We start from the raw sequence: 27350 nt of genomic DNA on the forward strand, positions 1-27350 counted from the left end.
CAGCCATAATTCCTGTCATGTGCAGGTTGTACTTAGTAATTTAATCTAATTGCAGGCTAATGTAACAGATACTTGTAAAGCATAGGGGAAGGGAATGAGTAGGGGAAGACGGGGGTGGAGAGGGGTAATTAATGAGCTGATTACCGGCAGTCTGAAATGACAGGTCAAGATCCTGATTGGTTGAAGCGGAAGAACAGCGGGTCTGAGATGTTTTCAGGACCAAATCGAAGGGAACTCCTGGAGCTGAAAATTTTCCCTCCACCCATTGTTAAAACCTTTCCACTGATAAGCACCGGCACACACACACGCACACACACACACACGCACACACACACACACACACACACACACACACACCGTTGTCCGTGCGGGAAGATGTCAAAGCGCGAAACAAGATAACACACCCTTGGAGGAAGCGTCCAAATGGATCGGCGCGTGAAACCCAGTTTTTGCTCGAGATCAGCTCTGCTTGCTGAGAGAAATCGGGGGAGGGGGGGGCAAATAAGGAGTTGAATAAAAAATGTGTGTTATGACACACCGGCATTTACAGATGCGGGCTCTGTGTCTGGCAGAGAGATATCAAAGTAGCACAATATTGATCCCCGGGAACAGGGATCAATATGAAGCCATTGCTCCTTAGTATTTGTTTCTCAGCCGCCCGCCTTCCTCAAAAATGGGTGATCATGGCTTCTAAAGTGATGGCTGAGGCCGGATACGCTCCTGCGTGTGGATGTCTTCTACACTCTGTGCACATGGCATGTTCAGAGATCAGGTCCAGCTTAGACACATGTGCGTGTGAGACGGCGTCATGGTGAGCGTGTTCGTTGCAGCTGCCGCTCCCATAAGGCCGTGCACGCTGACCGCTGGTGGTACAAACATCCAACAGTTGCTACACTTTTAGCTTCTCACCCTAATTTACATGCATGCAACTTTATTCACTTCAGTTCAAAAGTATTTTATTGAGCCCAAAGGGAAACTTAAATGTTGTAAATAATATTGCTTTGAAACTCTTTAAAGAGTTATTGTAGATGGTGGTGGCTGTGGGCAGGTAGGATCTCCTGTAGCAGTCTGTATTGCAGTGAATTTGAAGAAGCCTCTGACTGAAGACACTGTGTTTTCCTATGACAGTCTTATGAATGTCACTAGCGCTTAACATTAGATTATTTTTCCTTCTTTTGCTTTTTTTTCTTCTCTTTCTTTCCTTTGGTTTGTTATTCTGTTTGTATTTCCTTTTAACTCATGTAAAGCACTTTGAATTGCTGCTATATAAATATAATCACCTTACCTTACCTTGCAGTCATTTGCAAAAGTGTCTTTGAATTGTTTCCTATTTTGTCAGAACCGCAGAATTTTGCATATGTTTGTATTTTAATATTAGCATATTTGTAAAGTGGGAGGAAAATGACGCATGCTTGAAAACACCAGACTGCATCTATGAAGCTTTTTGTACTCTGATTTTCTGATGATCAGATTTATTAACACAGAGATTGAATAAAACACATTTCACTCTAGGAATTGTTGACAGTTGAGATGGATTTTTATTTTGGGGTATTTAAATCAAGGAACTCTTTTCAGATTTTTATAAGTAAAAACATTTCAGAACTTTCTATCATTTTCCTTCTGTTACGCGATTTATTTGCAGTTTGTGGTTTATTACATATTCCCAATGAAGAACTTTGAAATTTGTCGGTGTAATTTAAAAAATATGAGAGATACGTATGGCTATGACTATACCCATACAATGTTATGCACCAACATTATTTATTATTGTCTACAAGAGCTTTCAGAATATTTTCTTTCATATCTTTTCATTTGGTTTGTTTTGCTTATAACACTGAACAGTCGTACACATAAAAGGAGGACGAAGCTCATGTTGTTTCTTATAACCTGTGTGGTTTGTTCTCATGCAGATGCGACCGAACCGCGTTAAGGTCCATATCTGATTCACCTGCAGAACGCAGCACATTTCTCTGACTGCAGATACTCACACACATCAGAGCAATAAAAGAAAACCGTGGCCGCCGTCTCCTTGGGAGGCGGGTGTTGGCTGCGTGTCTGGACCTGGCAGCGCTCCGGCCAAAAAGCCTGAGAGGAAGAGAGGAAAATCAACAGCTGCTTGTCTTGTTTGTTCTGCAACACCTGCAAACCCCCTCCTGCCAGCTGCCTCGGTCTGTGTTTAGCGTTGGACTTATCCGTCCTATTGTATATTTACACTTTGCCTTTGCCTCGTTGTCCGTGTCCCGCCGAACGGGGCCAGCTTTGATATTTGGCTCTCTCTTTTTCTTCTTTTTTTTTTTTTTATAGATTACGCCGCGTATTACTGTGTGTCTGATTCACCACGAAAATTGCATCCAACAGCGAGAACGCGAGCTCTAAGAATGCAGAGTCGGTGTTTGCCACGACGAGCCTGGTCTCTTTCCCTGGATGTTTGCCTCTCTTTGATTGCTCAAGCTGAAACCACATTGACCATTTCTCTGTTTTATAGTTTGGAATAATGAAATCCATATTGTGGATTCAAGTGCAATCAAGTACAAACGCCCAGCTATCCCCAAGTCATAACACACAGGTATTTACGACGGTTTGTGAAAGTATTCACACCCTGTGAACTTGATTTACATGTTTGTTTGTGTTTTGTCTCATCACAGCCACCTCTGGCTGTATTTTTGCAGGATAAATACAAATTTTGTGATAGCACAAAGCTATCACTAGTGTGTCCTAGCTGCACCGAAAACTCTTCTACACCAGTAAACGACGAGCATAAACCCACAAAATGAAATTGGTCGTACCACCTCTAATCAAAGAAAACTCATTTTGGTAGCTTGAAAATGTTACTATTATAAGTGGATTATCAAAATACAACAGAAAATGCCTTTATATTAAAAACTAGTACAGGTTTAAATTTATTAGCCACCAGCTTCTGTTAGCATTTGTGGATAAAGGTTGCTAGTCACTCATGGGTTTCAGTTCTGGAACGTCTTTCAAATTGAACCAGTTTTTTCATAGATTTGAACTCAAACGACTAATGACATTTTTTTTTGTCCATGATTTCCTTTTACTTCATAGAATCCATAGTATCTTCCAAATGCTGTAGGTTTCTAGTGTCAGAGGAAGCGAGGTAGTCCCACAGCATCACTGAGCCACTACCATGCTTCATTGTAGGCATGTTTGTTTTCTTCTTCACCTGCTGAGCTACAGGACACTATAGCTTCAATTTTTATTCATAATTCCACTGCAGCTGTATTGTGAGATTAAATCACGTTCAGGTGAACACTGTTTACAAATTATGTGGCTTTCAAATGCAGCTGTTTGCTGTTGATTTCATTTAGTGATGTCAAAGTAACGTAAAGCGAGCTAAATACAAACGCATTCCACTCTCTCCGGATTTGTATTTATGAAAAAAAGAAAAAGGAAAACCACAGATCCTCGTTTTCCTTCAACTTCTTATGCATGCAGGATTTTGTGCAGGTTTAGTGCATAAAATCGCAGTAAAACATATTGAAGTGTGTGTAGTGTCGGTATATTCCTTCAAGGCGCTGTGCGTAACTTTCTGTTTGTCCTACATTTCAATGACATTCTCTTTGTCATGTGGTAAACTGGGCAGAGTTGAAAGGCACAAACCAGCCGGCATCTTCCACCTCCTCTCAACACCAGTGCTTCCTTTGTTCGGTTTTCCCTCTTCATGAAATTGGATACAGTTCCTTCTCGTTTGTCCTGCGTCTGTTTTTTTTTTTTGTTTTGTTTTTTTGTTTTTTTTGTGCCAAAGATCTCTGAATCGGAGTGGAGAGAGTCCCATGGGGGCAGAGCCAAGCCACAAGCAGCTGTGCTCTGCCCGCCGCGCCGTTGGGGAAGGTTCTGAAATGATAATGAGCACTTTGTGTTCTGCAGTTACAGGACGGGCATTGAAGATGTGCCATAAACATCTTTTCAGATATATGGATTGAGATATGGGTAAGCTCTGAACAGCAGCGACGTAGGGTGCCGAATCAACATTCTGATGCTGGTTTTATATTGTGTATTGCGCTTGTGTTGTTTTTTTTTTTTTCTTTTTAAATACATAATCATTTAAAATACAGAGCAACTGTTGCACACAGTCAGATACTGATAAAAAATTTGTTTTTCCTAATATAAAATGTGCTTAGAGTTTTAAAAATGACCATGAAGTAGGAGTTTGTGGATTAAAATAAGCAAAAAATAAACAAAACCAAAGCAGGAGACCATGAATTTGTTAACCATGTTTAGTAACTTCATCTTATTTGAATTTACGGGCTCTGGAGTCTAAAACGTCTCGATGTCTAAAAATTTAAATAAGTAAATGTTAGCAGATTTTGCACCTATACCAATCAAATTTTATATAATTCCACCAGCAAAATAAGGGATGAGTGTTGCTTCTCTGATTTACATTACATTCAATCATTTAATGTCATTTTTACTCAAATGAAAATCTTACATCTGCCCATGCCTAGTTCAATTGTGTTATTTAATCTTTTTTTTTGTTTTATTAGAACAAAAATAATTAAAAATAAATTTAAATTCACAGATTTGCCTTATTATTAATGTTCATCCTATGAGGACATACCACACAGAAAAAAAATGTGTATAGAAATATATTTACTACTTACCTTCGGTATCAGATGACATTCGGCTGTTAATGAAAAAGAGACTATCCCCTAAAATATTTTCTTCAAAATAAAAGGACCACAGATTGGCTGCTTTTTAAAAGTTTGAGGAACAGAGTAGTTAAAGAAATGTACAAATCTAAAGCTAAATATTACATAAATGTTTTGTCAGAAACAGGAGGGAATGGTAATACCATCTGGAAACAATTAAAGTTTACTGAATCCCAGTCCACGTATTAGCTACAAATATGAACTTGCAGTAGCAGGAAAAATCATAACTGATTCTGCTCAACGAGCAACAATGTTTAATAATTTTTTTTTTCCCCCTCAGTTAAAGACTTGGCATCAAAGTTCCTACTTTCCTAATTTTATAAACTATAATCTTTTAAAATCGATTTGTAAGTGTTTAAATGGATATGCACCTACACCATTACACAATTGCATACAGAGACTGCAGGGCAACAGCAGATCTACTAGAGCAGCTTTAGATGGAAATTGTAAGGTCCCCTTTCGAAGAACTACTTTTGCTCAAAGTGCTCTGTCCGTGAGAGGATCTGCAGTTTGGAACTCACTTCCTGTTCATTTAAAGTCCATAACCAGTTTTAATACGTTCAAAAAACAAACAAAACTCTGGTTATGTCAAAAACAGAACTGTATCCATTTTTGATGTTTTATGTTTCACTGCTTGTTTGTAGATGTTAACATTATGTTGTGCTATTTTAAATGATTATCACTTACATTTTTAAGAGGTACTGCTTAGGGACAAGTGCTGCGAATTAGCTGTTGCTATTGCATTATGATGCAAACATGGGACTGTCCCTATCAAATAGGGACAGACATTAATAATAATAATAATAATAATAATAATAATAATAATAATAATAATAATAATAATAATAATAATAATTGTATATGTTTTTTTTTCTTTTCTAGTCTTTAAAATAGAAGAATTAAGAAAACTAAGAATGCATAATTTTTGTTTTGAGTATTTAAATGTTCAGGTAGGAACTCTAGTTCGTGAACCTAAACGTAACGACACTCCCGTTTGTTTGTGGTAATTGTAGTCCATTTTGCATCGAGTCGCCCTCATCCTGCTCCATAAAAGAACTACAAGTCCCAGATTCGACAACGCGGAAACGCCACAACAAAGTAGTAGCAACTCACGACAGTAGAAGGAGGATGTCTTATGCTGGAAAGAAGAGAAAACTAGATAAAACCCGACAGGACAGGGTTTATTTCGATAGCTATTCTGATGTGACGGTACATGAAGAAATGATAGCAGACTACGTCCGGACCAACACCTACCGGACGGCTATTTTAAAGAACAGTGAGTTGATAAGGGGTAAAGTGGTGCTGGATGTCGGGGCAGGAACCGGCGTTTTAAGCATCTTCTGCGCTCAAGCTGGCGCTAAGAAAGTGTACGCCGTGGAAGCCTGCTCCATAGCCGAGCAGGCGGTGGAAATAGTGAAGCAGAACAACGTAGAGGACGTAGTGGAAGTCATAAGAGGTACGGTGGAGACGGTGGAGCTGCCGGAGAAGGTGGAGGTGATAGTGAGTGAGTGGATGGGCTACGCTCTGCTGCACGAGTCCATGCTCAACTCGGTACTGTACGCTCGCGACAGGTGGCTGAAGGCCGGCGGACTCATCCTGCCGAGCCGAGCCGAGCTCTACATCACCCCCATCAGCGACCCGGTGGTGGAGGACCGCCTGTACTTCTGGTACACCGTCAAAGAGCAGTACGGCGTCGACATGTCCTGCATGTCCAACTTCGCCCGGAGGTGCATTAAGAACTCGGACATAGTCGTGAGCAACGTGGCCATGGAGGACGTGCTCTCCCACCCGGCCCGCTTCGCCGAGCTCGACCTGCATTCGGTGACGGTGGAGGAGCTGCGGACGGTGAAGGGCCGCTTCACGTGCGAGTCGTTCGGCTCGGCTGCGGTGAACGCTTTCTGTGTCTACTTCACGGTGACTTTTCCCTGCCCGGAAAAACCGCACTCGCTCGTTCTGTCCACGTCTCCGTTCTACCCGGAGACCCACTGGAAGCAGGCGGTGCTGTACCTGGACTCCCCCGTGGAGGTGGTGCAGGACACGCCGTTTAGCGGAGAGGTTAGCATGTTTCCCTCCGAGGACAGCTCCAGACACATATGTATTCATGTGGACTACACTATAGGCGAGCAAAAAGAACATTCTAAGACTTTTTCCATACCTGACTGGACCGCCGAGCCTCAGCCATAGTGGGGTTTTAGCATGAACTCACTTCCTTGCCCAAACTACTTTTGATTTGTCATATTTACAGTTCTACTCACTGGATTGATGGTGGTAAAAGTATGACTGCAATGAACCTGATACATCCATTAACATTCAGTGTTGCATATGCTAAAAATCTGTCAATTTCTGATATTTACCAATTTCTTATGGCTAAGGTACCAAAATATATATCCGTTAAATGTTATGCAGTTGCTACAATTTGATTTAATCAGCAGTACGGGTTTTATTCAAACACTGATGCTTATTTTAACCCAATAAAATGTTAATGAATAAAGTGATGCCTGCCTAATCTTTGTGTAAATTTAACCTTTCAAAATGGGGTTTTATTAACCTTAGGGATCTTCCATATATTTATGCTGTGTATGCATCTACAACAGGAGGCTGTTTTCCTCTATTTGATATTTTGTTCCCAATTTTGTACAGTTTTGAGAAGGAACAGTCTGCAGACCTGCCTTTGGGATGTTTCAGAGTCTGTGGCAATTGGCTATAAAAAGCGACTATCTACTCAGTTTACTGTGAAGAAATGGGGGTATTTAAAAACGGAGCACCAAGAGTTTTCAGGCCCCTTCAATTTTTTCCAGATTTCATCTACTTTCCTAGAAAATCACTCAACTCAGTGGTGGTGGAGGCAAAAATTCACTCCATGCAAGGACACAGACTGACAGACTTCCAGCTATAATTGCAGTAGAATCTTTTTTTTTTTTTATAAAGTATTGTTTCAGTGGGGCTGAAGAAAAAATATACATAACTGTTAAATGAGGAGATGGATTCATAAAATGGGTTTGAAGATTTGCAGTTAAGTCACGATTGATTTCACTCAAAGGTGGTTCCATCCAGAACAGAGCTGGTACATGTTATTCCTCGCTAATACAAGTTTGACATCTTGTAAAAATGAAGCTCCACAGACTCAACTTATCCAGAGGTCACCAACCTTTACGAAGCAGACTGACAATTTTGCACTTGAACCTACTGACGGAAATTTGTCCAGAGCCAAAAACTGAAAGGGAAAAATCTGAATTTGAATTATTAGGGGCATGCCATAGCAATGCATAAGGAGAGCAGTACTGACTTGCGAAGCAAGTCAGTACTGCCTCCATGCATTGCATGGCAGGCACCTATTGTTCTACACCCAATAGAACGCCTCTTTATTAGGGGCATGCCATAGCAATGCATAAGGAGAGCAGTACTGACTTGCGAAGCAAGTCAGTACTGCCTCCATGCATTGCATGGCAGGCACCTATTGTTCTACACCCAATAGAACGCCTCTTTATTAGGGGCATGCCATAGCAATGCATAAGGAGAGCAGTACTGACTTGCGAAGCAAGTCAGTACTGCCTCCATGCATTGCATGGCAGGCACCTATTGTTCTACACCCAATAGAACGCCTCTTTATTAGGGGCATGCCATAGCAATGCATAAGGAGAGCAGTACTGACTTGCGAAGCAAGTCAGTACTGCCTCCATGCATTGCATGGCAGGCACCTATTGTTCTACACCCAATAGAACGCCTCTTTATTAGGGGCATGCCATAGCAATGCATAAGGAGAGCAGTACTGACTTGCGAAGCAAGTCAGTACTGCCTCCATGCATTGCATGGCAGGCACCTATTGTTCTACACCCAATAGAATGTCTGTTTATTATTATAACATCTTCTTCCATTACCGTTAATGCGGCTCGTACCGCTGCGTGCCCACCCACAAAAGTGGTATCAAAACGTGCGGCTCGTACCCGAGAAGGGAGCTATTACTTTTATTGGGGATCGGAGTTACGATGGCGACGTAAAAAGCGAAAAACGAGCGAAATTTCCAACTGCCGAACCCTTAGAGTGTAACTGAAACCAACTGCCGCTTTTTAGAGTGAGAAAGAGGGTGGAATTTTGACCCAAAAATAATTTTGAAATCGCTCTCATGGCTGCAAAACTTGTGCTATTGGTATGAAAGTTGGTCAGGAAATAGCACCGCATGCCTGCTCCGGTGAAATGTTTTCAAAATTTCTCTAGGGCTTACGGTTTTCTGTCCAGGTGCTTCAGAGCAAAGTTATGGGACATGACCAACTGACGCTTCATCCCCAGTGTTTTATATAGGTTTTTGAGTTACTACAGATGGAGGGTGAACAGAATGTTATATCTGCAGGCAGGGCAGAGTTTTCTGGGCATTATATCACTGGTTTAACCCAACCACTGTTACACATTGGATTAGTGTGGCCATTTAAAATTAAGCTTACTGAAAATTTCATGATAAAAGCCTGTATATTTCTATGCAGCCAAACTAACTCCTAACTAAAGCCTTGACATGTTTCACATCAATTCATTACTCTTTTGGCCTTTATGTGACTGGTTTAAACAAACTACTGTAACACTATGATTTGGTGTGGTAGTTAAAATGAAGTTTACTGAAAGTTTCAAAATAAAAGTCTGCATATTCCTCACGTTAGTGCACCGCCGTAGGCGGTGCAATAATATTCAGCTTTTTTTACCTTTTTTTTGCTCAGGATAGTGAACTGCCTTGCGCAGCAAGGCAGTTCATTAACATTAGCACAAACATTTGCATTTGACCCGCCATTTTAGTGCACCGCCGTAGGCGGTGCAATAATATTAAACTTTTTTGTTATTTATTTGTCAGGATAGTAAACTGCCTTGCGCAGCAAGCCTTGACATTTTTCAATGACTCTTTTGGCCTTTTTGTGACTGGTTTAAACAAACTACTGTTACACATTGAAATGGTAAGGTAGTTAAAATGAAGCTTAATGAAAGTTTCAAAATAAAAGTGCATACTTCCCTGAGGTTAGTGCACCGCCGTAGGCAAAGAATGCCTGCTCCGGTAAAATGTTTTCGAAATTTCTCTAGGGCTTACGGTTTTCTGTCCAGGTGCTTCAGAGTAAAGTGATGGGAAATGACCAACTGACGCTCCTCCTCTGTGTTTAATATAGGTTTTTGAAAAATTACTGAGCTCTGCACACACCATATTTCTCTCATCAGTGCAATTCCTGTGAATGACCTACAGATATGAATCACTGTACTATCGGAGAAGACAAATAGCCCTCTCATACGCTTCAAACGGTTTTCGGATCGGCCTTACGGATCTTGAATGGGAAGGGGTCGTTCAGTGTGCTTGTTTTAGTGAAACTGGCTGGCTCAAACAGATAGAATTGTCTCCCCCTGTGTGTCTCTCTTACAGCTGGCACCCTGTGGCCTATTTACCATAGCAACCGAACATGGCAACAGCTCCTGGGTCAGATAGCAAACATTCTATGGCAAACATACAGTTAAAGCAGAGGGCTATTATTTAAGTGGTTTAACACACCCACTGTTAAACATTGGATTAGTGTGGCCATTTATAATGAAGCTTAATAAATTTTTCAAAATAAAAGCCTTGATCATTTTTACATCCTGCAATTGCTCTACTGGTGATTTAAAAACTGGTGTTACCAAATTACTGTTACAGACTGGATTAGTGTAGCCATTGATAATGACGCTTACTGAAAATTTCAAAATAAAAGCTTTGGCCATTTTTACATCAAGCAATTGTTCTTTTGGGCCTTACATGACTGGTTTAACCAAACCACTGTTACACATTGAATTAGTGTGGTCATTAAAATGAAGCTAATTGAAACTTTCAAAATAAAAACTTGTATATTCCTCTCACATGAGTGCACCGCCCGCTCAGGATAGTGAACTGCCTTGCGCAGCAAAGCAGTTCACTAACATTAGCACAAACTTTAGCATTTCACCCCCCTTGACTATATGCTTCAAACAGTTTTTGGATCACTCTTGCAGTTCCTGAACAGGAAGGAGATGTTTGGACTGCTTTGTTCAGAAAAACTAACAGTTAGAATTCTGTTTCTCTCTTTAGGTCTCACTCACATGATAGTTGAGCTGCTCTTTAGAACTACAATGACTGAAGGTCAGAACTACAACATGGCGGAACTCCCAAATATCACATAGGGATGAGCTGGCATTTAGATCTACTTGCTGTTTTGGTCATTATATTGGTGGAATATACAAACCACAGTTACACATTGGATAAGTGTGGCTAATTGAAATGAAGCTTACAAAAAATTTCAAAATAAAAGCCCCGACATTTTTCACGTTAGGTTATTGGTCTTTTGGGCTTTATGGGACTGGTTTAAACAAACCAGACTTGCACATTGAATTAGCGTGGTCCTTAAAATGAAGCTTACTGAAACTTTCAAAATAAAAGCCTGCATACTCCTCTCATGTCAGTGCACTGCCATAGGCGGTGCAAGAACTTTTTTTTTAACCTTTTTTTTCTCAGTATATTAGCACAAAGAGTAGCACTTCACTGCCCCCTAGTGCATTGCCTTGCGCAGCACACACACAGCAGTTGGCTGAGGATTAATTACTATAGAAGAACTACAACATGGTGGAACTCTCAGATACCACACATTAGGGCTGAGCTGGCATTTAGACCTACTTGCTGTTTTGGGCATTATATAGCTGGACTGTTACACATTGGATTAATGTGGCCATTAATCCAATGTGTAACAGTCCATGCCTCCATGCATTGCATGGCAGGCACCTATTGTTCTACACCCAATAGAACGCCTCTTTATTATTATTATTAGGGGCATGCCATAGCAATGCATAAGGAGAGCAGTACTGACTTGCGAAGCAAGTCAGTACTGCCTCCATGCATTGCATGGCAGGCACCTATTGTTCTACACCCAATAGAACGCCTCTTTATTAGGGGCATGCCATAGCAATGCATAAGGAGAGCAGTACTGACTTGCGAAGCAAGTCAGTACTGCCTCCATGCATTGCATGGCAGGCACCTATTGTTCTACACCCAATAGAACGCCTCTTTATTATTATTATTATATATTTATTCTTCCGTCACCGTTAATGCGGCTCGTACCGCTGTGTGCCCACCCACAAAAGTGGTATCAAAACGTGCGGCTCGTACCCGAGAAGGGAGCTATTACTTTTATTGGGGATTGGAGTTAAAATGATTACATAAATTAATAAAAACTAAAAATTTGAGATTTTGTGTCTCACAGAATCAGTAATCTTTCTCTATGAAACACACACACAGGACTGTTTATGGCTGACTCAAAAACCCTTTTTAAATCCCCCTCACAGGCATAAATATCGCCCTATTGGTCTGAAAGTTGGTCATAACATAGATACACATGCCTGCTCATGTACAATGTTTACAAAAATTTGCTAGGGCTTATGCTTTTTGTCAGGGTCCTTCAGACTGACGCCTGGTGTCTCCCAAGTATAGAAACTGTGTCTGAAGAGGATTTTCCCGCTCTTTGGCTCTCACAGCTGCAGGGGATTAATTACCATAGCAACAGAAGAACAGAGTGTCTGGAACTGCAGCTCCCCAGGACTGCACTGTAGGGTTTTCTGGTATTTACAACTGCTTGTGTTTTCAGCATTATACTACTGATTCAAGACTATAACCATTACACATATGTCCCCCCATGTTAAAATCTGACATAAATAAGAATAAATAGCTGATTAAAAGTCTATGGACAGAAAATAACGTCGCTGCTCCTTTAAGGAACCAGCGGCACAGACGCAGCGCCTGCGATGCTACAGATCACAAACCTGACAGAGAGCGGAAGAGGATTCGTAGGAAAAGAGCGGTGATGCTCAGCAAGGCAGGTCATTAGCATTTGTACAAAAGTTAGCATTTCACTGTCTATGACTAGTGCACTAGCACTTTTACCTAAAGTTAGCTTTTACCTAATTTTCTCATTAATTAGAAATGTTTAGTATACTGAATAGAGTAGTAAAATTAAAACAACATGGTCGTGTTGCTCCACATCCTACTGCCAGCATTTGAGCTAACATTAGCATATTGGCTAATTTTAGCATATGCATCAATTTTAACATAATGAATGGTACAAGTACAGATTATTCTACATGCTTCTGCCTCTCCACAGGTTATTGACTACGTTGCAGCTTTCTTTAGCATTAATGCTAATTTTTAGTATAAAAACACTGGCTCAAAGCCGACGGGCACACTTTGGCATGCCCCTTTAAAATTTCTGCAGGAATTTTCTAGTTATTTATTATTCTTCCATCACCGTTAATGCGGCTCGTACCGCTGCGTGCCCAACCACAAAAGTGGTATCAAATCGTGCGGCTCGATGCCGGCATTATTGCTATTACTTTTATTGGGGATCGGAGTTACGACGGCGACGTAAGAAGCGAAAAACGAGCGAAATTTCCAACTGCCGAACCCTTAGAGTGTAACTGACACCAACTGCCGCTTTTTTAGAGTGAGGAACATGGTGGAATTTTGACCCAAAAATAATTTTGAAATCGCTCTCATGGCCGTAAAACTTGTGCTATTGGTATGAAAGTTGGTCAGGAGATAGCACCGCATGTCTGCTCCGGTAAAATGTTTTCGAAATTTCTCTAGGGCTTACGGTTTTCTGTCCAGGTGCTTCAGAGCAAAGTGACGGGACATGACCAACTGACGCTCCCCCTCAGTGTTTAATATAGGTTTTTGAAATATTACTGAGCTCACCACACACCATATTTCTCTCATCAGTGCAATTATTGTGAATGACCTACAGATATGAATCACGGGACTATCGGAGACGACAAGTAGCCCTCTCATGCGCTTCAAACGGTTTTTGGATCGGCATAACGGTTCCCGAACGGGAAGGGGTCGTTCAGACTGCTTTTTTCATGAAAAGTGACTGGGTGTTCTCAAAGTTGCATGAAGTGTCTCTCACACACACACAGCAGTTGGCAGAGGCTTGATCGCTATGGCAACTGCTGGTTTGGCCTACAAGGTCTCTGTAGTTCTAAACATGGCGGAACACCTTAATACAGAGGGCAGAGCAGAAGGTCAGAACTACAACATGGCGGATCATTCAGTTATTACAGAGGAGGGCTGAGCTGGAATGTAGAGCTACTTGCTGTTTTGGGCATTATATTGGTGGATTAACCAAACCACTGTTACACATTGATTAGTGTGTCTATTTAAAATGAAGCTTACTGAAAATTTCAAAATAAAAGTCCTGACATTTTTCACATCAGGTTATTGCTTTTTTGGGCTTTATGGGACTGGTTTAAACAAACCAGAGTTGCACATTGAATTAGCGTGGTCATTAAAATGAAGCTTACTGAAAGTTTCAAATTAAAAGTCTGCCTATTCCTCTAGTGTTAGTGCACCGCCGAAGGCGGTGCAATAATATTAGCCTTTTTTATGTTATTTATTTCTCAGGATAGTGAACTGCCTTGCGCAGCAAGGCAGTTCATTAACATTAGCACAAACATTAGCATTTGAGCCCCCTTGACTATATGCTTCACACGGTTTTCGGATCACTCTAAAAGATCCTGAATAGGATGGAGATGTTTGGACTGCTTTGTTCAGATAAACTAACTGCTTCAAACCGTTAGAATCTGTTTATCCCTTTGTGTCTCACTCACACGATAGTTGAGCTGCTCTTTAGAACTACAATGACTGAAGGTCAGAACTACAACATGGCGGAACTCCCAAATGTCACATAGGGATGAGCTGGCTCTTAGATCTGCTTGCTGTATGGGACTTTATATAGCTGGATTAACCAAACCACAGTTACACATTGGATTAGTGTGGAATCCACTGTAAATAAAAAAGCTATTGTAAAGCTATTGTAAATAAAGCTTACTGAAAGTTTCAAAATAAAAGCCTTGACATTTTTCACATCAGGTCATTACTCTTTTGTGCTTTATGTGACTGGTTTAAACAAACTACAGTAACACAATAAATTGGTGTGGTAGTTAAAATGACGCTAGCTGAAAGTTTCAAAATAAAAGTCTGCATATTCCTCTCGTGTTAGTGCACCGCCGTAGGCGGTGCAATAATATAAGCTTTTTTTATGTTATTTATTTCTCAGGATTGTGAACTGCCTTGCGCAGCAAGGCAGTTCATTAACATTAGCACAAACATTAGCATTTCACTTCCTTTGACTAGTGTACTAGCACTTTTACCTAAAGTTAGCTATTAGCTAATTTTTTCATTTATTAGACATGTTTAGTATAGTGAATGGCACACATTAAATGAAAACAACATGGTCCTGTTGCTCCATATGCTACTGCCAGCATTTAGGCTAACATTAGCCTATTGGCTAATTTTAGCTCATGCATTAATTTTAACATAATGAATGGTACAAGTACAGCTTAGTCAACATGCTTCTGCCTCTCCACAGGTTATTGACTACGTTGCAGCTTTCTTTAGCATTAACGCAAATGTTTAACATTATAACGCTGCGTCCAAGCCGACGGGCACACTTTGGCATGCCCCTTTAAAATTTCTGCAGGAATTTTCTAGTTAGGGGCATGCCATAGCAATGCATAAGGAGAGCAGTACTGACTTGCGAAGCAAGTCAGTACTGCCTCCATGCATTGCATGGCAGGCACCTATTGTTCTACACCCAATAGAACGCCTCTTTATTATTTATTATTCTTCCATCACCGTTAATGCGGCTCGTACCGCTGCGTGCCCACCCACAAAAGTGGTATCAAATCGTGCGGCTCGAGGCCGGCATTATTGCTATTATTTTTATTGGGGATCGGAGTTAAAATGATTACATAAATTAATAAAAACGAAAAAATTTGAGATTTTGTGTCTCACAGAATCAGTAATCTTTCTCTATGAAACACACACACAGGACTGTTTATGGCTGACTCAAAAACCCTTTTTAAATCCCCCTCACAGGCATAAATATCGCCCTATTGGTCTGAAAGTTGGTCATAACATAGATACACATGCATGCTCATGTACAATGTTTACAAAAATTTGCTAGGGCTTATGCTTTTTGTCAGGGTCCTTCAGACTGACGCCTGGTGTCTCCCAAGTATAGAAACTGTGTCTGAAGAGGATTTTCCCGCTCTTTGGCTCTCACAGCTGCAGGGGATTAATTACCATAGCAACAGAAGAACACAGTGTCTGGAACTGCAGCTCCCCAGGACTGCACTGTAGGGTTTACTGGTATTTACAACTGCTTGTGTTTTCAGCATTATACTACTGATTCAAGACTATAACCATTACACATATGTCCCCCCATGTTAAAATCTGACATAAATAAGAATAAATAGTTGATTAAAAGTCTATGGACAGAAAATAACGTCGCTGCTCCTTTAAGGAACCAGCGGCACAGACGCAGCGCCTGCGATGCTACAGATCACAAACCTGACAGAGAGAGCAGAAGAGGATTCGTAGGAAAGAGCGGTGATGCTCAGCAAGGCAGGTCATTAGCATTTGTACAAAAGTTAGCATTTCACTGTCTATGACTAGTGCACTAGCACTTTTACCTAAAGTTAGCTTTTACCTAATTTTCTCATTAATTAGACATGTTTAGTATACTGAATAGAGTAGTAAAATTAAAACAACATGGTCGTGTTGCTCCACATGCTACTGCCAGCATTTAAGCTAACATTAGCATATTGGCTAATTTTAGCTTATGCATCAATTCTAACATAATGAATGGTACAACTACAGTTTATTAAACATGCTTCTGCCTCTCCACAGGTTATTGACTACGTTGCAGCTTTCTTTAGCATTAATGCTAATTTTTAACATCATAGCGCTGCGTCAAAGCCGACGGGCACACTTTGGCATGCCCCTTTAAAATTTCTGCAGGAATTTTCTAGTTATTTATTATTCTTCCATCACCGTTAATGCGGCTCGTACCGCTGCGTGCCCACCCACAAAAGTGGTATCAAATCGTGCGGCTCGATGCCGGCATTATTGCTATTACTTTTATTGGGGATCGGAGTTACGACGGCGACGTAAGAAGCGAAAAACGAGCGAAATTTCCAACTGCCGAACCCTTAGAGTGTAACTGACACCAACTGCCGCTTTTTTAGAGTGAGGAACATGGTGGAATTTTGACCCAAAAATAATTTTGAAATCGTTCTCATGGCCGTAAAACTTGTGCTATTGGTATGAAAGTTGGTCAGGAGATAGCACCGCATGTCTGCTCCGGTAAAATGTTTTCGAAATTTCTCTAGGGCTTACGGTTTTCTGTCCAGGTGCTTCAGAGCAAAGTGACGGGACATGACCAACTGACGCTCCCCCTCAGTGTTTAATATAGGTTTTTGAAAATTACTGAGCTCACCACACACCATTTTTCTCTCATCAGTGCAATTATTGTGAATGACCTACAGATATGAATCACAGGACTATCGGAGACGACAAGTAGCCCTCTCATACGCTTCAAACGGTTTTTGGATCGGCATAACGGTTCCTGAACTGGAAGGGGTCGTTCAGACTGCTTTTTTCATGAAAAGTGACTGGGTGTTCTCTAAGTTGCATGAAGTGTCTCTCACACACACACAGCAGTTGGCAGAGGCTTGATCGCTATGGCAACTGCTGGTTTGGACTACAAGGTCTCTGTAGTTCTAAACATGATGAAACACCTTAATACAGAGGGCAGAGCAGAAGGTCAGAACTACAACATGGCGGATCATTCAGTTATTACAGAGGAGGGCTGAGCTGGAATTTAGAGCTACTTGCTGTTTTGGGCATTATATTGGTGGATTAACCAAACCACTGTTACACATTGATTAGTGTGTCTATTTAAAATGAAGCTTACTGAAAATTTCAAAATAAAAGTCCTGACATTTTTCACATCAGGTTATTGCTTTTTGGGGCTTTATGGGACTGGTTTAAACAAACCAGAGTTGCACATTGAATTAGCGTGGTCATTAAAATGAAGCTTACTGAAAGTTTCAAATTAAAAGTCTGCCTATTTCTCTAGTGTTAGTGCACCGCCGAAGGCGGTGCAATAATATTAGCCTTTTTTATGTTATTTATTTCTCAGGATAGTGAACTGCCTTGCGCAGCAAGGCAGTTCATTAACATTAGCACAAACATTAGCATTTGAGCCCCCTTGACTATATGCTTCACACGGTTTTCGGATCACTCTAAAAGATCCTGAATAGGATGGAGATGTTTGGACTGCTTTGTTCAGATAAACTAACTGCTTCAAACCGTTAGAATCTGTTTATCCCTTTGTGTCTCACTCACACGATAGTTGAGCTGCTCTTTAGAACTACAATGACTGAAGGTCAGAACTACAACATGGCGGAACTCCCAAATGTCACATAGGGATGAGCTGGCTCTTAGATCTGCTTGCTGTATGGGACTTTATATAGCTGGATTAACCAAACCACAGTTACACATTGGATTAGTGTGTAATCCACTGTAAATAAAAAAGCTATTGTAAAGCTATTGTAAATAAAGCTTACTGAAAGTTTCAAAATAAAAGCCTTGACATTTTTCACATCAGGTCATTACTCTTTTGTGCTTTATGTGACTGGTTTAAACAAACTACAGTAACACAATGAATTGGTGTGGTAGTTAAAATGACGCTAGCTGAAAGTTTCAAAATAAAAGTCTGCATATTCCTCTCGTGTTACTGCACCGCCGTAGGCGGTGCAATAATATAAGCTTTTTTTATGTTATTTATTTCTCAGGATTGTGAACTGCCTTGCGCAGCAAGGCAGTTCATTAACATTAGCACAAACATTAGCATTTCACTTCCTTTGACTAGTGTACTAGCACTTTTACCTAAAGTTAGCTATTAGCTAATTTTTTCATTTATTAGACATGTTTAGTATACTGAATGGAGTAGTAAAATTAAAACAACATGGTCCTGTTGCTCCACATGCTACTGCCAGCATTTAAGCTAACATTAGCATATTGGCTAATTTTAGCTTATGCATCAATTTTAACATAATGAATGGTACAAGTACAGATTATTCTACATAATTCTGCCTCTCCACAGGTTATTGACTACGTTGCAGCTTTCTTTAGCATTAATGCTAAATTTTAGCATAAAAACACTGGCTCAAAGCCGACGGGCACACTTTGGCATGCCCCTTTAAAATTTCTGCAGGAATTTTCTAGTTATTATTATTATATATTTATTCTTCCGTCACCGTTAATGCGGCTCGTACCGCTGTGTGCCCACCCACAAAAGTGGTATCAAAACGTGCGGCTCGTACCCGAGAAGGGAGCTATTACTTTTATTGGGGATTGGAGTTAAAATGATTACATAAATTAATAAAAACTAAAAAATTTGAGATTTTGTGTCTCACAGAATCAGTAATCTTTCTCTATGAAACACACACACAGGACTGTTTATGGCTGACTCAAAAACCCTTTTTAAATCCCCCTCACAGGCATAAATATCGCCCTATTGGTCTGAAAGTTGGTCATAACATAGATACACATGCCTGCTCATGTACAATGTTTACAAAAATTTGCTAGGGCTTATGCTTTTTGTCAGGGTCCTTCAGACTGACGCCTGGTGTCTCCCAAGTATAGAAACTGTGTCTGAAGAGGATTTTCCCGCTCTTTGGCTCTCACAGCTGCAGGGGATTAATTACCATAGCAACAGAAGAACAGAGTGTCTGGAACTGCAGCTCCCCAGGACTGCACTGTAGGGTTTTCTGGTATTTACAACTGCTTGTGTTTTCAGCATTATACTACTGATTCAAGACTATAACCATTACACATATGTCCCCCCATGTTAAAATCTGACATAAATAAGAATAAATAGCTGATTAAAAGTCTATGGACAGAAAATAACGTCGCTGCTCCTTTAAGGAACCAGCGGCACAGACGCAGCGCCTGCGATGCTACAGATCACAAACCTGACAGAGAGCGGAAGAGGATTCGTAGGAAAAGAGCGGTGATGCTCAGCAAGGCAGGTCATTAGCATTTGTACAAAAGTTAGCATTTCACTGTCTATGACTAGTGCACTAGCACTTTTACCTAAAGTTAGCTTTTACCTAATTTTCTCATTAATTAGAAATGTTTAGTATACTGAATAGAGTAGTAAAATTAAAACAACATGGTCGTGTTGCTCCACATCCTACTGCCAGCATTTGAGCTAACATTAGCATATTGGCTAATTTTAGCATATGCATCAATTTTAACATAATGAATGGTACAAGTACAGATTATTCTACATGCTTCTGCCTCTCCACAGGTTATTGACTACGTTGCAGCTTTCTTTAGCATTAATGCTAATTTTTAGTATAAAAACACTGGCTCAAAGCCGACGGGCACACTTTGGCATGCCCCTTTAAAATTTCTGCAGGAATTTTCTAGTTAGGGGCATGCCATAGCAATGCATAAGGAGAGCAGTACTGACTTGCGAAGCAAGTCAGTACTGCCTCCATGCATTGCATGGCAGGCACCTATTGTTCTACACCCAATAGAACGCCTCTTTATTATTTATTATTCTTCCATCACCGTTAATGCGGCTCGTACCGCTGCGTGCCCACCCACAAAAGTGGTATCAAATCGTGCGGCTCGAGGCCGGCATTATTGCTATTATTTTTATTGGGGATCGGAGTTAAAATGATTACATAAATTAATAAAAACGAAAAAATTTGAGATTTTGTGTCTCACAGAATCAGTAATCTTTCTCTATGAAACACACACACAGGACTGTTTATGGCTGACTCAAAAACCCTTTTTAAATCCCCCTCACAGGCATAAATATCGCCCTATTGGTCTGAAAGTTGGTCATAACATAGATACACATGCATGCTCATGTACAATGTTTACAAAAATTTGCTAGGGCTTATGCTTTTTGTCAGGGTCCTTCAGACTGACGCCTGGTGTCTCCCAAGTATAGAAACTGTGTCTGAAGAGGATTTTCCCGCTCTTTGGCTCTCACAGCTGCAGGGGATTAATTACCATAGCAACAGAAGAACACAGTGTCTGGAACTGCAGCTCCCCAGGACTGCACTGTAGGGTTTACTGGTATTTACAACTGCTTGTGTTTTCAGCATTATACTACTGATTCAAGACTATAACCATTCATGTTAAAATCTGACATAAATAAGAATAAATAGTTGATTAAAAGTCTATGGACAGAAAATAACGTCGCTGCTCCTTTAAGGAACCAGCGGCACAGACGCAGCGCCTGCGATGCTACAGATCACAAACCTGACAGAGAGAGCAGAAGAGGATTCGTAGGAAAAGAGCGGTGATGCTCAGCAAGGCAGGTCATTAGCATTTGTACAAAAGTTAGCATTTCACTGTCTATGACTAGTGCACTAGCACTTTTACCTAAAGTTAGCTTTTACCTAATTTTCTCATTAATTAGACATGTTTAGTATACTGAATAGAGTAGTAAAATTAAAACAACATGGTCGTGTTGCTCCACATGCTACTGCCAGCATTTAAGCTAACATTAGCATATTGGCTAATTTTAGCTTATGCATCAATTCTAACATAATGAATGGTACAACTACAGTTTATTAAACATGCTTCTGCCTCTCCACAGGTTATTGACTACGTTGCAGCTTTCTTTAGCATTAATGCTAATTTTTAACATCATAGCGCTGCGTCAAAGCCGACGGGCACACTTTGGCATGCCCCTTTAAAATTTCTGCAGGAATTTTCTAGTTATTATTATTATATATTTATTCTTCCGTCACCGTTAATGCGGCTCGTACCGCTGCGTACCCACCCACAAAAGTGGTATCAAAACGTGCGGCTCGTACCCGAGAAGGGAGCTATTACTTTTATTGGGGATTGGAGTTAAAATGATTACATAAATTAATAAAAACGAAAAAATTTGAGATTTTGTGTCTCACAGAATCAGTAATCTTTCTCTATGAAACACACACACAGGACTGTTTATGGCTGACTCAAAAACCCTTTTTAAATCCCCCTCACAGGCATAAATATCGCCCTATTGATCTGAAAGTTGGTCATAACATAGATACACATGCCTGCTCATGTACAATGTTTACAAAAATTTGCTAGGGCTTATGCTTTTTGTCAGGGTCCTTCAGACTGACGCCTGGTGTCTCCCAAGTATAGAAACTGTGTCTGAAGAGCATTTTCCCGCTCTTTGGCTCTCACAGCTGCAGGGGATTAATTACCATAGCAACAGAAGAACACAGTGTCTGGAACTGCAGCTACCCAGGACTGCACTGTAGGGTTTACTGGTATTTACAACTTCTTGTGTTTTCAGCATTATACTACTGATTCAAGACTATAACCATTACACATATGTCCCCCATGTTAAAATCTGACATAAATAAGAATAAATAGTTGATTAAAAGTCTGTGGACAGAAAATAACGTCGCTGCTCCTTTAAGGAACCAGCGGCACAGACGCGGCGCCTGGGTGATGCTACAGATCACAAACCTGACAGAGAGCAGAAGAGGATTCGTAGGAAAAGAGCGGTGATGAACGGAAACGCTTAATATAGTTGAGAAAACATAAATTACCTGGTCGAAAACTGACTGGGATTTAATGAGAACTAAGTTACATCGGTTTTGGTGAGTTTTGTTTTTATTTTCTTACATTTTCATCGTGTTGTACTTTTCCTTTTAGCAGAGAGCTAAGGCTAAAACGTAGCCGTTTGCAAGGAAATACTCCGTCATAAACTGTTATCAGGTTAATATATAAACTGTTATCCGGGTAATATATTGGGTTTATGAAGAATTTATTTGAATAATTTCAGGATTTAAAAAGACTTTTTTCGTGTTTGTGACCTGTTACACAGGTCAGGTTTTTTTGTTGGTTGGAAGCTTGGTCGGAGCAAGGATTGGTCTGCCATGTGTGACGCAAGTAATGACAGACAACATGCTACTGATGCTCCAATAGCATTCATGCTATTGTTAGCATTTTGGCTCATTTTAGCTTATGCAACATACTAAAATGAGCAAAAATGCTCATACTACCGTACGAGTACAGCTTAAGAAAACATGCTTCTGACTCCCCGCAGGTTATTGACCACACTGAAGCTTTCTTAAGCATGATTGCTTAATGCTAATTTTTAACATCATAACGCTGCGTCAAAGCCGACGGGCACACTTTGGCATGCCCCTTTAAAATTTCTGCAGGAATTTTCTAGTTTAATATGCAACCTTTCTTTGCAAGATCTAAAATCTAATTTTATCCAAGTTTTTAGGTTTGAGAAATAAGAAAACTCTTCTACTGCATGAAAAGAAACTGCACATATTTGAATAGGGCCATTTACATTACAAAGAAAAAGCTTGCTGACAAAAATAACCTTGCTTGTAATGTTAGTCTCATGGTAATTATTTTAGCTTTTGTTCAGACCTGAACGTATCATTTAATGGCTGCAGTCCTCTGTTCTACACAATGCATTATAAATTGAAGTTCTCAGTCATTTATAAAATATGTAAAGGCAAAAAAATCAGTTTCACTTGTAAGAAATTCTCTAAATCAAATCCTCAGATTTAGCTTCAATGTTGTGAACACATTACAACGTGATCTCAGGTTAGACAGACTGTCGATCCTTCACTTTACTTTGAAACGCCAACCATATCGATGTTCATCCAGGTGGAATAACCAATCATTTCGTTTTGAGTTGTTTGTCCTGTCTATGTTCATAGGAAAACAATATGCAGGAAATGTTATTTTGAGTTCATAATTTGTGTCTAAATGAGTATTTCATCCTAGTATAATCGAGTTTTCATTCAGATATACAATTGCATTTTTCTTTCCCCCCAAAATAAATTCGAACAAATAAAATTCCACCGACGTCCTGAGAGTGTAACCGTGAAACGTCTGGACATGAATCTCATCTTACCTTCTGCTGGGAAAAAAGTGATCATAACTGTAATGTTGGATCAAACGGTGTTCAGCTATTTCTGTAGGTGCATTATTATTTTGTTCTTTTGCAATATTGTGTTACTCGCAGGTCGAAGGAAGGACAACATGTTGTAACTGTAGCAGACAGCATGAATGCTGACTTAAAGCCAGGTTACACTTTTTTTTTTAATGGCTTCTGTCACCTTTAAAAACTTCTGGAAACATAAAAACGGTTCTGTGGCTTAAGGTCAGAAGCAAATTTGGTGTCCGAAACATCCTACTTTTTTTTTTTTTTTCCCCAACTTCAAAATTAGCAAATTAATATCTTAAAACGATCATAATCTGAAGTCCACTTTCTTTATTTTACTGAGCAAATCCATTATCTATTTTGGGGAAAAAATTGCAAGCTAAATTTCACTTGATGATAATTTTACCAAGTGGAAGCATGTAGTAAAGAGAACTGGTCCAAGGACTAAACCCTGTGGTGCTCCACAAGTAACGCCCGGAGCGTAAATATTTATCATTTGCCTAAGCAGTCTGGAATCTGTTGGATACATGCGACATCAACCAGCCGAGTTCTGTTCCTTTGATCCCTACAGCATGTCTGAGCCGTTCAAAGATAATTGTGTTACCAATTATCAAACTGACAGTTTGACATAGACATAATTCTCTTATCTGAGGCAATGATAAGTCTTGGGTGACTTTAATAGCCGCTGTGCTGTGACGGCTCTGATACCTGACAGAAGCTCTTCAAACATGTTCAAATGCTCACTTAAACCAGTAGCTGCTATTAAAAAATAAAAGACTGATAAAGGAAGCTTAGATATGGGGTCAACAATGAGGTTTTTTTTCAATGTAGAGCTTTGGTTCTAGCCAAGGAACAGAGAATCATATCAGTTTATGAGGGACTGATAATATGGAGTATGGCTGTCCAGTTGGCATGTGTTTTGTTGATTTGCAGGTAATAAATGATTGTCTCTTGAGGCATTTTGTGAGGGTTATCAAAAGTACTTTTGAAAGCAATCCTGTTCTTCTATAACCAAAGAAAGACCTCCACATTCTCTGGTTTGTTCCCAGTGTTGGCTGGGCGTGACCAGAAAACCCTGTTGACAATAATCCTTTTGTCAGAGCCATGGATGTTCAGTGCCAAAAATCCAGGATCTCAAGACAGTCATGGGGATGAGAGCATCTTTGCTTTTTGCAGCACATGTTCTGTTGGCATCTATCAGTAGTGACCATCTCATAGGTGTATTTGGAATCCATCTGAACATGGGTATGATTTTGATCTGTTGTGAAGGAGAAGCTGAGCCACATGGTGACGTTCTCATTGTACGGGTCAGTTTATTCTGTGGTTCATGACCAAAATTAAAAAATAACCAGATGCTAGATTCATGTCGCTGCAATGTGCTTTCACTCTAAGCCCGCTGCTCTCGCACATCGGAAAGAGTCAACTGAGCTGGTTCATCTGATCAGGATGGCCCCCCTGGGAGCCAGGGATAGACGTAGGAAATTCTGGACGGGCCAAGCATTCCTTCTGACCTGGGAGTACCTTGAAATTCTCTGAAGTGAGCTGAACCGTGTCAGTGGGGAGAGAGATCGCAAGGTTTCCCACCTGGGATAAGAGGATGGACGGATGAAACCCACTCCTATTCTAATTCAACATCATCTGGTTTCAGAACCAAGACTTTTCCCTTAAGACAATGTTTCTCAATTCCGGTCCTCAGGCTCCCCTGTCCTGCATGTTTTAGCTATTTTCCTTCTGCTACACACCTGGATTGAATCTGTGGTTGCTTAACAGGCTTCTGCAGCACTTGATGGTCATGCAATCATCTCAGTCAGCTGTTCAGGAATAGAGGCACATCTAAAACATGCAGAGCAGGGGAGCCTGAGGACTGGGATTGAGAAGCACTGAAATAAGACTTTGTTCTGAACTTAGAAAGGCACGTGAGTCCTTTTGTGTAAGTCTTTCTTCCAGAGAGATTCTTTAACTTTCCACTGAGATAAAGTTATTTAGTTGCAATCTGCCTATTGTATACCTGCACTGACTTAATATCGTTGCAAGGGCGGGGAAAAAGAAGACCATCAGGCAGGACAAAGGAAGGTGGCCAGAGAATGGAAATGTCAACCGCAGAGCAGGCAGCCGCTGACAAGTGGACAATCCCACTCTCGCATGCATGGCCACTCTCCGCTGGTGGATTCTAAACTAATTGTGATCCATTCCTGCCTCAAATAATTTGGAAACCATTAGAAAGAAGTGTTGGTACTCGAAATGGGATTATTTGTGTTGTATCACACAGCAATTTAGGGGCCAATCGATAGGCTATGTGCTTAATCTAACTGATTTCAACACCCATTGTTCACTGGACAGCCAGAGAACAAGACGAGGGCATCTAAAGAGGAAGAAGTGCAACAAATAATGCTCTCTTTGGATTTCTTCTGTTTACCTTCTCTCTTAAAAAGATTGAGAAACAATTGTTGTTTGGCTACAAATGACCCTGGTGTCATTTTTTTTTAAATACGTATCAGTGCATTTTTATTGGAAAATTATAATTTAACACCCATAATAGGGATATTTTTTTATTTACATTTTTTGACAAGTGATAGTCTTTTCTCTGCTCATAATTCTCTGTGTTTGGAGCATATGAGGTATGATACCATGTAATGTTGGTTCCCTAAATGAAACTGAATGGCATGTTTTCCCTGAATGTCTTTTAAATCTTTCCTTTGTTCTAAGCTTACTGGCGGATACTTGCACTTATTTTATGAAAAAGTTGGATGTGCACAATACCTATAATATGTTAGGACACTTAAAAAAATTGCCTACATATGCGACACGCAAGTACGATGTTTTAATGTGAGGGAAGTTAATGCATTGTACATTCAGTCAATCCAATCCAATGTGGCTCTACTGTGTGTAAAATACAAAGTGTGGTGTAACAGTAAATGACCCATTTGTACTTCCAGCGGTTTTTCAGTTATATTCAACATATTGTGAAGATATTTCTACACTCTTTAGAAGCACACAACTATAGGCTTTAAAGAATAAAATAACATTTCAAGACGGTCAGATGGTTTATAATTTGTTGCTGCCATTAACGCTGTGTATTCTTCTATTAAAACAAATCGGGGAAGATTGCGCCTTGTTCTGCTGGGAATTTCTTCCAGTTTAAGGAGAGAGGTTCCTCTCCACTGTCCCCAAATGCTTGCCCAGAATTTTGTAGATGGCTGCATATGGAGGTGGAGTTTCCACCGATTGCATCAACACAACTTTTCACAAATTGGGTATATACGTGTTCGAATTAATTCTTTTGATGGTACCGTGTTACTAGGAGAAATTGCAATGCTTTTACTTGGAATGTAATAGTGCTGATATGAATTGTATTTGGATTGACCTGGATTCTGTATAGTTTGCCTTTTAAAATTGTTTAGGACATTTTTGTCCCCTAACGCCTGTCGGGTATGAATAACCTTGGCTAAGTGTTTTCTAGTCTTACAGGGTTTTCTAAATCTTAAAAGCTGTAAAAAATAAAAAATAAAAAAATAAATAAAGCATTTCTTGCTCTCATTTATAAATCAATTCGCACTGAAAGCTGACTAGACTCTGGTTGCGAACAGTGTCTAATCATAGCCCCTCATTCATCCTCGCAAGCTAATAACGCCACAAATTAGGCAACGGGATTCAATTCCCACCGTCAGTTACAGTAACCAATATTTCTGTCAGCATTTCCTGTGAGGACAAATTAGCCATACGTTATTGACAAAAGCTAATCTGGCCGAGCGGCAGACCACACTGTTCGTCATCATTATCGTTGGCAACAAGAACTGACCCCCGTGGCCACTGCTTGTCCCCTCAAAATAACTCCAGACCGGCGCACTGTTTGTCCCCGCCTATTTATTCCTGGAGAGAG

The 27350-nt window shown here is 40.2% G+C and overlaps 1 protein-coding gene across 1 annotated transcript; it reads left to right on the forward strand.

The window, feature by feature from the left end:
• The first annotated feature begins 5731 nt into the window (after positions 1 to 5731).
• Positions 5732 to 7158, forward strand: prmt6 (protein arginine methyltransferase 6). The gene has a single exon (XM_008438351.3). It carries the CDS (start codon positions 5796 to 5798, stop codon positions 6849 to 6851), a length of 1056 nt encoding a protein of 351 aa, XP_008436573.1. The 5' UTR covers positions 5732 to 5795; the 3' UTR covers positions 6852 to 7158.
• Positions 7159 to 27350: the final 20192 nt, after the last annotated feature.

Source organism: Poecilia reticulata, chromosome 20 (genome assembly GCF_904066995.2).
Source record: "Poecilia reticulata chromosome 20, P_reticulata-male-v2, whole genome shotgun sequence".
Lineage (NCBI taxonomy): Eukaryota > Metazoa > Chordata > Actinopteri > Cyprinodontiformes > Poeciliidae > Poecilia > Poecilia reticulata.

Excerpts from the sequence above, each read along its gene's own strand:
- prmt6 (XM_008438351.3), top strand. The coding sequence starts at position 5,796 with ATGTCTTATGCTGGAAAGAAGAGAAAACTAGATAAAACCCGACAGGAC.